Source organism: Eriocheir sinensis, chromosome 9, assembly GCF_024679095.1.
Source record: "Eriocheir sinensis breed Jianghai 21 chromosome 9, ASM2467909v1, whole genome shotgun sequence".
NCBI lineage: Eukaryota > Metazoa > Arthropoda > Malacostraca > Decapoda > Varunidae > Eriocheir > Eriocheir sinensis.
This window is the reverse complement of record NC_066517.1, coordinates 10,769,530-10,785,214: the sequence shown is the minus strand read 5'-3', so window position 1 is coordinate 10,785,214 and position 15,685 is coordinate 10,769,530. Positions and strand designations below refer to the sequence as shown.

General features: G+C 39.2%; 1 protein-coding gene across 1 annotated transcript in view; it reads left to right on the top strand.

Annotated features, from left to right (window-relative positions):
- LOC126996279 (probable phosphorylase b kinase regulatory subunit beta) overlaps positions 1-15,685 on the top strand; it is a 297,183-nt gene that overhangs the window by 159,847 nt on the left and 121,651 nt on the right. Inside the window, exons 20-21 of the mRNA XM_050856656.1 lie at positions 9,916-10,058; positions 13,441-13,533. Of these exons, the coding sequence (XP_050712613.1) occupies positions 9,916-10,058; positions 13,441-13,533 (236 nt within the window). The remainder of the gene's footprint in view (positions 1-9,915; positions 10,059-13,440; positions 13,534-15,685) is intronic.

Here is a 15,685-nt window from a genome sequence, read left to right as displayed (position 1 = left end):
GTACAATTTATAGTATATGTAGCTGATGAATAATGGTACTTATGATATTTTATGCTGATCTATGCTTGTATATATCATCCTTTTCTTAATAATGGCCAAATTGTCCATGGGCAGTCCGTAAATGTTTGGAGTGGTGCCGTGAAATTTCTTAGCAGCTGCTTTTGTGCCTTTGTGTGCTTGTGTGGCGGGAAATCCACGAATATGCAAATCCATGAATAGTGAACCCTCAAGTATGGGGGGGACAGGTGTATTCTTTAAAACTTTATCTATATAGGGCTAATTTCCCCTCTCCTGTACAAGCCCATTTGGTTAATCTCCACCTCTTCTTCACGTTTGAATCCTCATCATATAATCTGTTGACTTTTTGCTTTTCATTTCTTTTTCTCATATTTTTGGAGGAGCTGAGTAGTGCTGAGAGTATGTAGATTGACGTAGTTCAGGAACTTGTAGAGGAAGGATGATGATGAGGCATTGGGGAGAGCTGTTGGGGTGGAAGTGCCATGTCACAACCCACCAGGCAGGCCAAAGAAGATGTGGAGGTAATGCGTTGAAGAGGATTTGGCAGCATTAGGCATTGGAGAGGCTGAGGCAATAGACATAAATATTCGGGAGTGTATCACTGACTGTCAAACCTCACAAGAGATTATGGAAAAACCTGACATAAAACAGAAGATGATGATAATGATTGACGTTTATATATATATCTGCAATGACCACCATATAATTTGTACCTCTCCAGTGAATTTATGACTAAACTTTTTTGGTGCACTATACTGTGTCCTCCAAATTCTTCCTCTCTATCTTCCTTTGTTAATCATTTATGTCTTTGAAACTTACTTTTTTCACTATTGCTCCTCCCTTTCCCACTCTACTGATTCAGGTCTGATTGTGTCCAGTACATGATTAACTGTCTTAACTTTTGCCTCCCATTCACTCGTTTTCTTTTCATTTTATTTCCCTGTTTCATCTTCCTTTATCCTCCTGTGTTTCTCTAAATTGCTTTCTCACTTCTTGGTCACCTCTTTCACCACTTGCATTTTTATTATTTTATCATTCCTCACTTTCAATCCCAATTTCTTAGTTTCTCTATACATTTCTCATTATTCAAGCTTCTTTTTTGCTGCCCTTTCTCACTTCATTCATTTTAGTGTCTCTCCATCATCATCATTTTTTAAAGCACTGCTTATCTAGTCTTTGATGTCCTCACTTTGGTTAAAGCCTCCATAATCCATTGCAAACAACAATACCTTTCTTATTTATTGAGCTAGATCATTGATTTTGTTTTTACAACAAAGCTTGAAATGTGTTCTACATGCTTTTTAAATAGTTTTGTGAGAATCACATATCATTTTCAAAGATGTGCACATTAATATAAAAGTCTAGGTTGTTTAATCTCTGATGAAATTTTGAGGGCATTTCATGTCACAGAAATAGAATAAGTATGATGTTTTTCAACTCTGTATTAAACATAATATTCCCCAACCTTTTAAATCATGCCTTCGTGTTGCAAGGGTTACTATCCCTATGTACAAATCTGCAGTTCAATCCCTGGCCTAGGAAGTCATCATGCAGCCCACCCAGCCCTGATGTTACACTGGCCCTATGTTGGGTTAAATGGGTTCTCTCCCACCACAGGTCAATGGAACACAGATTGGCACCACTGCCACCCTCATTTATAGTGTATGCTCCCAATTTAACCTTTACTTTTCAATCACCACTGACCTCCATCCCATCTATGTCCAGACACCACAGATGTACACAGTCTATATCACATTCATTCATTCCATTATTACTAAATACTGTTTTAGTTTCTTGCAGTGCTAGTTTCATTGTTAATGAGAATAATGAGGATAATGGTCATAATATACATAGTATTAACCCCCAGCCACCCCCTCTTAACATGGGAATGTGGCTCACTGACTCAGTCAGCAGCTGTAAGTTAATCTCTGACATGTTTTTGCATATCTTTATGCCATATTGACAGTCTGGAAAGGTGGCTTCCTCCAACACCAACGGGTAGACAGAATCTATAATGTGCTATTTCCCTGGAAAAAGAGCATCCGGCCGGGGTGGTCAGTTACCCCCTCTTAATGTGGGGCGTTTCAAATGAGCTACACTTCTATGGTCCCATCTCTGATGTCTTATTTGGTAAAGTGGCTTTTAAAGCCATTTATTTCAGTTTTCTGTTTGAACATCCTCATTCTCCAGGCTGTTCCACTGATCAATGCATATATTGGGAAAGTATATATCTTGATATCTTTGAAGTATCTTTTCTCTTCAACTTTCTTTCTTGTCTACTAGTTGCTTGCCATCCCTTGAAAAGTATTTTCTTTCAATTCTGTATCCTCCCTTTATTACCCTGAACACTGTAATAGGCACACCTAACATCACCAAATGTGTGGTACAAACTTAGCGGAGGGACTATTTTATGCCGCCATTTGGCGGTAATGGGCTAAAGAGTAGCCTATCCGAATATTTTGTTTTTATTTATTGATTCACGAGACATTCTAGAGTTAAATCAAAGTATGTGCTTATCTTTGTAATCATTCATACACACACTGGTAATATTTCTGTGGAGTCTGATTCACTTATTTGAGTGAAATTTTATTGTGATAAACAGTCACAAATTCGTGTCACTAGTAAAAATGAAACTTGTAAGTTTTGCCTCCATGAAATATACACATAGATAAATATGAAAGCTCACAAAGTCACAATAAGTGACATCACCTGCTTTGCGCAGTAAAAATATGCTTATTTAGGTATCTTATACCCGCAAAATGGCGTGCACTTCTGCCTCAAGACTGACCACAGATTGTCGATTAGTACTCAGCCGCTTATATTTCCCGACTTCCTACCCTAAAACTGTCTTCTGGGCTCCAATAATGAAACTCATTTATAGTTATTGTTAAAAGAGTTAGATCCTGATGTTACTTGGCAATAGTTAGGTGTCAGAAACCGGTAAATACTATGCTCTGAATACGATAATCTGGCAACAGTGGATATACGTATTTGCATATTATTGTTCTGTTGTTTAGTCAATGTTCTGTTCAAGAAAGAGAATACTTATAATTTTAGTTAGTTTTTGGTTATAAGGATTCTTTACGAAATACAATTATAACATTACCGCCTATAAGTTAGGAAACGTTTTGAATCCTGGATCGGCTATGGTGATGTTAGGTGCACCTATTAAGTTCCCTCTCCTCTGTCTTTTAAGGGTGGCAATCCCCATCCTTTCAGTCTTCCTTGTATGTTAAATCTATCATGCTAGGTACCATCTTGTTTTCTGCTCTTTGTATTCTTTTGATCTTGCTCATGTGACCAATGTAACAAGATGTTATCATTTTTTAGTTTAACTTTCTTATTGATACTGAAAATTGGATGAGAATACTGATTAGAACATATGGTATTTCAAGCTTCCTTCTGATCTAACTCTTAATATCTCTAACTAAAGTATGAATGTCTATGTAAATGGATTACATTATTGTCTCAGATGTATATCCACAGCTGAAGCAGATAACAGAAGGCAGAAAATGATTCACTGATATGATCTGATGGTGACAGGTCCTGTAAGGTTCATAATATTTGGCTGTAGAGAGGTATTTTTGAGTTCAAGGCTATAAGTTGGTCTATAATAGAAAAAAAGAAAAAGAACCAATGCAATGTGTTGCATTCAGAATTAGGAACCTCTTGAAGAGAAAAGAGTATGGCATCAGGACAGCATATGGGTTCTAATATTCCATTTTGCATGTACCATCAGCATTAATTGGCTTGAGGTTTTAGTGGCAGTGAGGCTGGAGAGACTTCGGAAAGAGGCCAGCGTGGGTCACTTCTGGGGAGCCGTGCGGCTGGCGGCGGCCCTCCTCAGGAAAATCTACCCGTCTGTGACGCACATTACTACTATTTTGGTGCAGGGCTGTCAGGTGATGTGATGTGGTGGTGTCTCTTCTCACTCACCTTGTGCTGTGCTAAACTTGCTGTGTTTCTTGCATCAATGTGGAAAACAATTGCAAAATGGGATTCCAAGGCTTAATGAAGTAGTGTTCAAAAGAGGCTTTACTAGGAAAAGTTTGCTATGCTTGTATTGGCATTCTTACATAGAGTTTATAGAGCAAGCTTTCCCTTTTGCTTGCCTGTCAGAGTTGGTTTTGCAGCCTTATTGGCAACACTAGGAAACACATCAAGGCTATGAAACCATTGTCATTCAGGATTTTAGTTCAGCTGCTTGATTTGTAATTACAGTGCATATCTTACAGAAAATGCTGGACAGACACCTGACTCGGCAGATATGATTGTTGGAAAACAATAACTACCTAATCTTATTGTTTATTAACACCAATTTGTTTTAACCCCTCATCAGCCTTTAGTTATGTCACGTCCACTAGCTCACTCCAACTGCTTGTCCATGTCTGCTGGGTCTGGTGCCTAGCATACTTCTACAGTGTGCAGTGTAATTCAAATTCAAGGCAGAAGAACAATATTGGTATCCTCCACTGAACATTCGGAGAAATTTATTCATCACTCCTCAAAGGCATTAAAGTGAAGCAACACTTCCTTCACTGAGCTTGTGTCTCCCACTGAACATGAGATGAATCTTTCTGCCTGTGGGGAACAGCCTGGAACTGAGGTGGTCATTTCAGGGCTAGGAATACAGCTCAGCTGTTTGCATCATCATGGCCCTGTAGCATGCAAAAGAATGGAGCAGATAGAAACTTACACCAACACTCACTCAACAAAACTTAGACCATGTACATAAATAAATACATGCTATTGTGTCAGCCAAGACCGGGCTAGGATCACACCTCACCTGCCTGCATCTACATGTCCCTGTGGCATGCATGGGAATGAAACACTAAACACACACACACATAGTCGAGCAGTCGAGCGAGTTGGACGTGTTGTGAAGAGCTCCCCACTCCCGTGCTGTTGTCATCTGCAGACCGGTTGTGTTTTTGTGGGGTCTGGGAGATGTTCTGAGTGAGCCCGTCTCCTGTTTAAGCTGGTATAGGATGAGTTGGGGGATGAGGGGTGGCAGATACTGAAAAGAAGAGGAAGAGGAACTGAAACACGACCAAAAATACGGGAGGTAGCTATGGGAGATAGTGATGATAGCGAAGATGACTGTTACGAAACTATCGAGCCTAGTTTTTCTGGATTTGGTAGTAAAGAGTCTGCTTTGTACAGAAGAGTGTTGTTGATGGAGAATAAACTAAAGTGCATTGGAAAAGTGAAGTTCATGGAGGAGGAAGACATGCAAGGCAAGAAGATGCACAGTGATCTATGGTGAAGAGTGTGCAGTCTAGAGGACAAAATAACTAGTTTAAGAAAATGAGGAGTTGAAAGAGAAGTTGGCGAAATATGAAAAAAACGATGAAGGAAGGACTTGTCGTCGTAAGAAAGGAAAATGAAGACCTGAAAGCGATAGTGGGCGAGGAAGAAAAGAGAGTAAGAGAAGAAGTGTTGGATGAAATGAAGACCTGGAAAGTAGAACATGAAAAAGCTAATGTAAACTTCAAGGAAGTAATTGAAAAGCATCTGAAAGAAGAGAAGGAAAATGTAGAAAAAGAGGTGGTTAAAGTTTTTAAAAAAATGAAAATTTAGTAAGGGATGTGGCGGATAAGAAAAAGTGTAATGATATTTGGGTTGAAAGAGAAAAATAAAACGTTTAAACCAAGAAGGGAAAAGGAAGAACTAAAATCAGTGAAGGACTTACTGAAGAACCTGAATGATAAAGAATTACATAACCTTGAGGAGGAGGTGGAAGAGATCGTTAGGCTGGGTCCTTATGTAGAAGGTAAAACTAGACCAGTTACATTAAGATTAAAATCACAGCTAAGGGAAATAGATGAATGTAAGGAAATATATATACAGAAAAATAGAAATGAAGAAGAAAGGAAAAAAATGGAATGAAATGCAAGCAAAGGTAAAGGAGAAAAACAGTGTGAGAACAGAAGAGGAAGAAAACTTTTTTTGGAGAGTTTTGGGGGACAGGGTAAAGAAATGGTACATAAGGGAAAAGCCATAACTGATCAGAAACTAGACAAAATTGGAACAACTAAGGGTTTAAGTGTGATGTACACAAACATAAATGGGATAATACCTAGAAAATTGGAATTACAAGATTACATAAAGGAAAAAGAACCCAAGATTGTGTGTTTAACATAAACAAAGCTAAAAGGGGACATTCAAATAATGTTTAACAATAACTACAGTGTATGGAGGAAGGATAGGAGGGGTAAAGGTGGTGGAGTGATGATAATGACGAGAAAGGACTTGTTGGTGAAATCAGTAATATCTGGAGAAGGAAAGGCAGAAATAGTAAATGTTAACTTGAAGAATAAAAACAGAGAAATGCTAACGCTAATAGCAACTTATGTACCACCAAAAATAAACTCATGGAACAGAGAATATGAGACAGTGATTGAGGATACCATTCAGTGTTTGAGTAGGTTACTCAAAGCAAATAAAAGAGTCTTGTTGGTTGGGGACTTTAACTGCAAAGAGGTAAACTGGGAAACATTCGAAGGTGGAGGAAATGAGACGGCATGGGGGGAAGGATTTCTAAAATTTACTATGAAAAATTTAATGATGCAGTGGGTGACTGAAAATACAAGATACTGGAGTGATGACGAACCAGCAAGACTGGACCTGGTACTGACGAAGGGAGTGCACCTGTTAAATGAATTAAGATATGTGTGTGTCCCATGGGAAAAAGTGATCATGTAATAATAGAGTTGGAAACCGATGAGGAAGTCGCTGAGGAAGACGAATTATATAAAGGAAAAAAGGAGAAACTACAGGAAAGTGGTCAGAAAATTGTAAGAAATTTTATGAAAAACTGGACTGGGAAAAGTTAAAAAGGACAAATGAGGTGCAGGAAAAGTATGATATTTTCATAGAGGCAAATGAGACAGGAGTCAAAAAATATGTCCCATTATATAAGCCAATAGAAAGAGGAAAGCAAGAGTGGTTTAATGCAAGATGTGCAGGTGCAAAGAAAAAAAAGAAGACAAAGCATGGAAAAGATTGAAAAGAAATGAGAACCAAAGGAATAAATAAGACTTTAAGATAGCAAGAAATGAATATGTGAAAATAAGGAGGGAAGAAGAGAAAGGATACGAAAAGGATATTGTTGAAAAGTGTAAAGAGGAACCTAAATTATTTTATAGATTTTTAAATGAAAAAATCAAAGCAAAGGAAAAAATAGAAAGACTGAAAGATGGAAATATGATAATTGAAGATCCCAAAGACATGACTGAGCATCTAAACGAGAGGTTTCAACAAGTTTTTACAAAAGAATCTCAGTTTAATGAACCACAATATGATAAGATAAATGTTCAAATGAATGAAGTGATAGTAACTAAAGAAGAGATATATATAACAATGGAGGAGCTGGAAGAGAGGAAAGCAATAGGACCGGATGGAGTTTTAGGTTTTATTTTGAAAGAATGTAGAAATCAGCTGGTTGGACCGGTATATGATATCATAAAGTGCTCAATATCAACTGGTAACGTACCTAAGGAATGGCGAATGGCTGAGGTGGTCCCTATATATAAAAGCGTGAAAAAGGAAGAACCTCTGAACTATAGACCAGTATCATTGACCAGTATAGTTTGTAAAATATGTCAAAAAGTAATAAAAAAACAATGGACAAAATTTCTAGAACACAATATAATTACAGAAAAACAGTATGGCTTTAGACAAGGACGTTCATGTGTAACAAACTTATTGAGCTTTTACTCGAGAGTGACGGACACAACACTGGAGAGGGATAAATAAAAATAGAAGAGGATTGAAAAGGAAAAGGAAAACTGTATGGAAAGTTACTTAGAGGGAAGAGAAATGAGAACAATGGTAAAGGACATGAAATCAGAATCAAGAAATGTAGATAGTGGGATGCCTCAAGGATCAGTACTGGCACCAATGCTTTTCCTAGTATATATAAATGATATGCTGGAGAAAGTAAGTACGTAGTTACATGAGCTTGTTTGCAGACAATGCAAAATTGGTGAGACACATAAGAAATAGTAAAGACTGAAATTCTTCAAGAGGACCTAGTAAATAAGATTTGGGACTGGAGTAAGAAATGAGAGATGGAGTTCAATGTGAAGAAATGTCATGTAATGGAAATGGGAAAGAGTGAAGGGAGACCAAAATGGACATATAGAATGGGAGATGGAGAAATATTAAAAGTTCAAGAAAAGAGATCTGGGAGTGATAATACAAGATAATCAACAGTCAGAGAGTCATGTAAATAGGATATTCAGAGATACGTATAGAATGGTGAGAAATATAGGAATAGCATTCCACTACATGGATAAAGATATGATGAAAAAGATGATTACCACTATGATTAGACCAAAGTTGGAATATGTGGAAACTGTGTGGTCTCCCCATAAGAAGAAACACGTGAAAAAACTAGAAAGAATACAAAGAATGGCAACGAAGACGGTTCCAGAACTGGAGGGATTGTCATATGAAGAAAGTTAAAGGAAATGGACCTGCCAACACTGGAACAAAGAAGAGAAATGGGAGACCTAATACTAATTTACAAATTGTAGAATAAAATGGAAGAAGTAGATAACGCGGAGTTGCTATTAAGAGAAGTAAGAAACACCAGCAACACACGAGGACACAGTAAAAAAGTGAGAAAAGGAAGATCCTTGAGAGACATAAAAAACTATAGGTTCCCGCAAAGAAACATAGATGTTTGAAACAGACTAAGTGAGGATGTAGTATTGGCGAAGAGTGTGCACAACTTTAAGGAAAAACTGGACAAGTACAGATATGGAGACGGGACCACACGAGCGTAAGCCCAGGCCCTGTAAAATTACAACTAGGTAAATACACACACACACACACACACACACACACACACACACACACACACCTAGTTTTGGTGTGTGATGTAAATATTTGTCCTGTTTTTTTATCTCTGTTTCTGCTGTCTGTAGGTGTACCTATAGTACATTATATCCCTCAGTTAAGATTTCTGTTATTCTCCTTGTAAGAAATCATATGAAATTAAATATTGTATGGATTACAATGGAACAGTAACGGGCAAATTTAAAACTGAGGATGCTCTAGCTCATAGCAGGATAAATGCCCTTGTGTATTTGAGCAGCCTTATCTGTGAAAATTATAATTTTCCACAACTGAGTTGAAAATACTATGGGATCAGTGAGTAAATGTCAGAAAGTGTGAAGATGAAAGTTTTTATGAACCAATGTCCAGCTTTACAGAGTTCTTTCACTTCCTGTTGCAGCTTTTTATCTAGAATACTGCACATTATTGTTTGGGTTTTGGATGATGTTTCTCTTTGGTAGTTAAGGGTACAGGAAGTGCTTAAACTTACACTAGTCTCCCCATTTTGCTTCTGAACTGGCCCGCAATCCACTGCAGAAGAACCATACTGCATTACTTATTATACATGAGTTTATGATTCAGTAAATTTGTTGATGAACACATACAAACTAGCCATTGATTTTTGTAGGCAAGATAACACAAGTGAGCAAAATAACTTCAAGGAAAAAGATACACTGTGGGAAAGACTGAGAGCTGCAGGAAGGAGAGAGATAAACAGTACACCAAAAATAACCAACCCAAGGCTGGGCATCCTTGATCTGTGTCTTTGTCTACATCTGTTTGTGGAAAATCAGCAAACTAAAAGCAATGCTTGAGAAATGGTTACGGGTGCAGATGTTGGTACAGATCACAGACAAATTGGATGCCTGGCCTACACTTACCTCAAATCATACCAAGACTCATTTGACTACCACTTTATTGGTAAGGACAGCCACAAGCCTTGCAAAACAATGAGGTTATGCTGTCCTGGTAACATATGCTCTTCTTTACCTGTTCTCTGAATCTCCTAACTGATGCATAACTTCTATATGCATGCTGCCCCTCCTACTCCAGTGGGAGATCGGGTCTGTGCCCTCCTCCGCCAGGCCTCCTCCCTTCGCTACTGGCGCACGGTGCGAGAATGCACTGCGTTACTCTCCAAGGAGGTGGAATCTATCTCGCCTTACATCACAACTGTCTTGGTATCTGGAAAGCAGGTAATGTGAGGAGAGGAAGCATTTGCCTCAACATTCAAGAAAGGAATTTTAGAGTCTACATGTAAATACTATAAATGTGGTTCTTTGTGTATAGTTCTAATACTGTACTACATTAACAGTACTCATTGAAATACTGTGTAAACCATATTTACAATCTCCATACGATCCACTTGTAGTAATGAAGTATATAGCATGGCTTTAAAGGAGAAAAATCTGCAGATATAAAAAATGAGTACAGTATGAAATTATATAAATACATAAGTATTTTGTAGTTTCAATTTAAAAGAGGACTGAACAGTTGTCAGATTTTGGTTATCAGGAGGCTGTGAAAAGAAAGTAACTGAAGCAAATGTATGTGAGTTCAGTAGAGCTTTAGACTTAAAAACAAGCAAACACCACAACTGGAACCATATGGGCTGCATAGTTGATTGGTTTAGAACATTTACAAAGCTTTGATGCTGCTGTAGTTGCTATGTGGTATTTTATGTGAAAACATGGTTTGCTCATGCTGTCCTGGTGTGACATGTTTCACTTTCACTTTTTTGGATTTTTAAGTATATGAAGTGCACTTCAAATATTTGAAATATAATTTTTTTCTCAACCCAGTTAAGAAATGTTGGTTTCATGTTGAAAGTTTCAAATTTCGAAGGTACGTAAAATAAAATGTGTTCATACTTCATCTTAGGTTTATGTTGATGATGATTATTTATTTTTTTCAAATGATTATAGGAACCATACTGGTATAAAAGTTGCATTATTTTCTCACCAAATTTCACAAATTCCATGACTATACAGTACCCTCTCAAATTTTACGCTATCCGAGTTTACCGATCCTTGAGTTTTGTGTTTAGTCCTAAATTCTCACCATCCCGACTTTAGCGCATTATCGCCCTGAGTTTCACGCTGCCTTGAAATGTGAGGGTCATGTCTACCTACTGTTGGCGTCACGCTCGCTGCCTTAAAAGGTGGTGTCACACTGACCGTTTTCATCCAACCATTGGGGCTACAGGCAACTGCGGGTGCCTGTATGCCCAACCAGGAGCGAGTTGTCGATTGTTTGTGCAAATGAAAAACGGTTGTAGGTACGAGCATGGGTATGTGGGTACCGCGCAGCTTTATGTAAACAAACAGACGATGGCAGTGGTTAAGAAGTGGGGAGCAGTGGCAGATGGCCCACCAAGAGACTCGTAAAGTGGACTGGCAGAGCTGTTTTTTTTACTATTTGCTTGATAAGATAAGAGAACACACCGTGCTGTGGAACCACAGTTCAAAAAACTTTTTTTCTTCAGTCTATGAAAACTGTAGAAGGATTCCCAGCGTCGGGTTCCTGGCTGTCGTCCCATGAACTACGCATGCTCAGACGTGAATGTAAACAAACAAAGAATTGTTGATAAACAGAGCTGTTCTCACGCATCTCCCGACAGCATGGCCATACTCACTCCGCTTGCCAGCCCCCACATCATGAATCTATGATGCCCTCAAGCCCTCCTGAAAATCTGCCAAAATTATGGGCCTGCATATGCACATCAAGACAGTTTTGTATTATGAAAACATGAAGATGCTATTTTCCGTAAATTTACCCATGAATCACTGCATGAAAGCTATTTATTGGCTCAGGAACACAACACCGGTCTTCACAGCACAGTTCTCGGTATTATTCCAGAACATCACCCGTCTCACAGCAAAGAACACCTTGGTGCTATATGAAGTATTTTGTGTCCATACAACACACTGCCTTATTGCTTTTCCGTTGCAAATAGAAGGGGGGTCGAGAGGGGTGAAGTCCCCCCGTTAGGTTGGTTACATTAAATTAGGTTTGGTTAGTTTAAATTTATTCGCCATGCAGTGTGGGGTGGTGGAAATATAAAGTGCAGAACGGGACATGGTGGCGGCGGTCCACAACACGAGGCGGTGTTGCAAGAAACGTCTCCTCGCTGAAATAAGTCGTTCTGCTGTTCATGACGCATGCGCTAGGAGAATTCACAGCAGGAAAACATTAATTTTCCTGGTTTTGTTCTAGTTTGTCCACTTGTGATCCTTGGGAGCGGTGACTGAAATATAGAAACAGTAAGCAAGTTGAACCTCTCTCTGCGAACCATTTTGCAGCTGCGGCAGCAGGTGCACATACAACAAGCATTGAAAAGTCAACCATTATATTAGTGATTTAATGATTTGCGACGTAAAGTAAGCAGATTATTTCCTAACACACCAAAAAGTACCAGAAAAAAGTAGGTTCGTCCAATAATGTCCCACAGGTGACGTTCTGGAAATTTACCTAATTCTCTGATGAGGTATGGGTAAGCACTCCTGTCCTCTTGTCTTTGAAGCCATAATCATGCCCACAACCACTTCTTCCTTCCATTTAACTGCAGCAACAAGTCCATAACTTGAGTAACGGCAGCACAAGCTGGGTCAACCTTTACTTTAGCAGACGACCCAATGTGGATACAGAATGACTGTTTTGTTTATGGGCAACTGACCTTGGCAGTGTGTGACGCACACCCTCAAAAGTTGGAGTTCCTGGTTGCCCCTATTGCCAATGCGATTGGAGGAAAAAGGCCCAGTGCGACATCAGCTTATGATCAACCAACAACTCGCTCCCGGTTGGGCATACGGGCAACTGCAGTTGCCCACAGTCCAATGGTTGGAGGAAAAGGGCCAGTATGATACTGCCTCAAGGCAGTGAGGCTGCTGATTGGGTGAGCGCTGTTGATAACATCTTCAGACTAAGTGAATCAAAAGCATGTTTTCAGAACTGCCAGCTAATTGTAAGGCAGCTGCCTTCAATTGCAGCTTCAAAACGAACCATTCTCACTTCCCATTTTCTTCCCTTGACCATGGCACGTACTTTGAGATAGCAAGGTAGGAGAGTCGAAAAAAAAGTCGGCTTCTCCAAGGGTCGGAACCAATAAGCACTTTTTCAGTGTTTTCAATAACCCGAGTTTCGTGATCCTCGAGTTTAGCACTATACTTTTGGAACGAAGCAAGCACGAAACTCAGGAGGGTACTGTAGTCATAACAGTAAAAAATTGTCCTTATAAAGGAAATTTAACTATTGGTCTCATGACTAAGATGGAGGGTAACACTTTTGCTCTAATAACAGCCTGTTTCTGTAACAATAACAATGGGATTTAAATTACCCATTCATGGACAATTAAAAATTATTTATGTATGCAGTCTTGTCAGTTTGCAATTTTCATGTAGATAGTTATTTTCATAAACAGTTTCCAGGAGACTGAGTTAATACTCAATTTTCACTTTGATGTGCAGATATATACATAAAAAACTTTGGACTAGTTAATTTACATGCATCTTAGCTTTGAGGAGAATATTTAAGGATTCTGTTGATCATTTATCTAATAATGCAGCCCTGCATCAACAGCTGACAGTGGGCTATGGCAAGGAGGAGGTGCTACTGGATAAGCCAGTGCAGCCGGGTGGAATCCATGACCTCTTCTACAACACTTCCCTTCAGGTAATATCTCCTCTCCCACCCTTCCTTTACATAAAGACTTTCATTTTAGTTTCCCTTTATTCATTTATAAATACTGCAGAGCCCAATTTGCCTATTGATGTGCTCCATCTGACCAAAACATTACCACCAGTACTGTGACGATGCCTCGTTACTCCTTCAATCAACGAGTCCTTGCAGTTTTTACAGTGATGTGAAGAGATTCAGGCCCCACTCAAAGTGACTTCATATTTGCATTGGACTGGTATGACAAATGTTATATCCCTATCTAACCTGACCAGTGACCTGCTGCCAAAATGAGATAAACAGAAATAAATTCCAATTTAAACCTCTTTACTATCAACTATCTCCAAATGTGTATGGGGTTCAAGAGATTGAAAATGACTATTTACCGAATTACTACTACAAAAATTATTGTCGGTGTATAAGAGGAACTACCACGTGTGGGCCAGAGGGCCTCATGTTGCTTCCATATTTTCTATCTTTATCTTGATGATAATGCGCAGGGCACCTATCACGCAGTTATGAGCTATCTGTTACAATACAGGGTTACAATATAGCTTAAATAAGATAACGTACCTGCAGTAATTCCCACTTTGTCTGGGAAAGCAGCTTGGAGGTCTGTGGCGATACGACGTAGATGTACCTCTTTAAAGATTTCTTTGTATAATACAAGCTCTGTACAGTCGACAATAGAGAGTAGTGTCACGGTTTTTCAGAATGTTTAGCCTGGTGGCGGTATCTGGCAACTATACCACGGTGGCGCATTCACTGGCGATGTTAGTGACGCGTATCAGTGTGTACTGTGTGTGTGTGACCGTGAAATTATAATATTGTATAATATTTTATTATTTTATAATATATTGTAGTTAGAAATATACCAGATTACATGAATTCAATTTAGAAATGCGATAATGAATGTCTTCTTCATGATGATGATGATGATGACGAGGTAAAACATCACGAACAGTCTGAAACACTTTTTCTTATTAAACTTTGAAAATACAGTGTGCAGTGCTGTCCTTCACAGAGGCAGGCAGTGACTAATGCTCCTTACCATCAAACAGCAAATAGGCTTGAGGGTCTGTTTAACTCGTAGCCTTAATTCCCGTCACCATAAAGCCTCAAAGACAATTCAGGAGATCATTAAAAATCTAAAGTAATTTTTTCGTGAAGATTACATAATATCTAAGTATAAATACGTGTGTGTGTGTGTTTGTGTGTATGTGTGTTTTGAGTGCGAACGCAGCGCGTCGCTGACCCCTTGGCTTGTCGCTGATGGACATATATCCTGTCCCCACCCAGCCTCTCTCTCTCTCTCTCTCTGTGTGAAGTAAATAAGGGCCACTTTCACAGTCACTGTTGTTTTGATTATTACCAATGGCGGCGATCGACACTATAGTTTTCCACATGAAATTGGCCTATGGGGTAGTGGTGGCTGCAGGGAAAGCGACAAGTGTTGAGAGTGTGTGGTAAGGTGCGGGGCGAGACTAACCCTGCAGCCGCCACGAGGTGCTGTTGTAAAGGCAATACCTCCGACACCATCACATCACATCACTACTCATCGGCCAATTTCACGTGGAAATACTAGAGCGGCGATCGCCGCCATTGGTAACGATAAATACAAACAAAATGACTGTGAAAGCGGCCCTAAGTGCATGTTGTGAAGTATAAAAGTGTGGAGAAGGAGGACCTAAGAAGCGATACAAAGCATTACAGGTCAAAAGAGGAAGAAGAAGGTCCACTATACACTGGCCGGTGTTGCAAAAAATATCTTCTCGCTTAAATTAGTCATTCTGCTGTCCACCACGCATGCGTGCTGTGGGAATACACAGCATTAAAAGTGTTAATTTGCCTGGATTTGTTCTTTTTTGTCCGCTTGTGGTCTTTGTGAGCAATGAGGGAAATATGGAAGCAGTAAGCAAGTTGAACCTCTCTGCGAGCTATTTTGCTGCTCTTAATGACAGTTTATTCAATAGGCATTGACAAGTCAATCATGATGTTAGTGATTTAATGATTTATAACAGAAAAAGTTAGCAACTTATACCATAACACACAGAAAACTACCAGAAGCTATAGGTTTGTCCAACTGTACCACGGGTGACCGCGAGCAACCACCCTTACTTTAGCAGACGACACCACGTGGATCACAAGC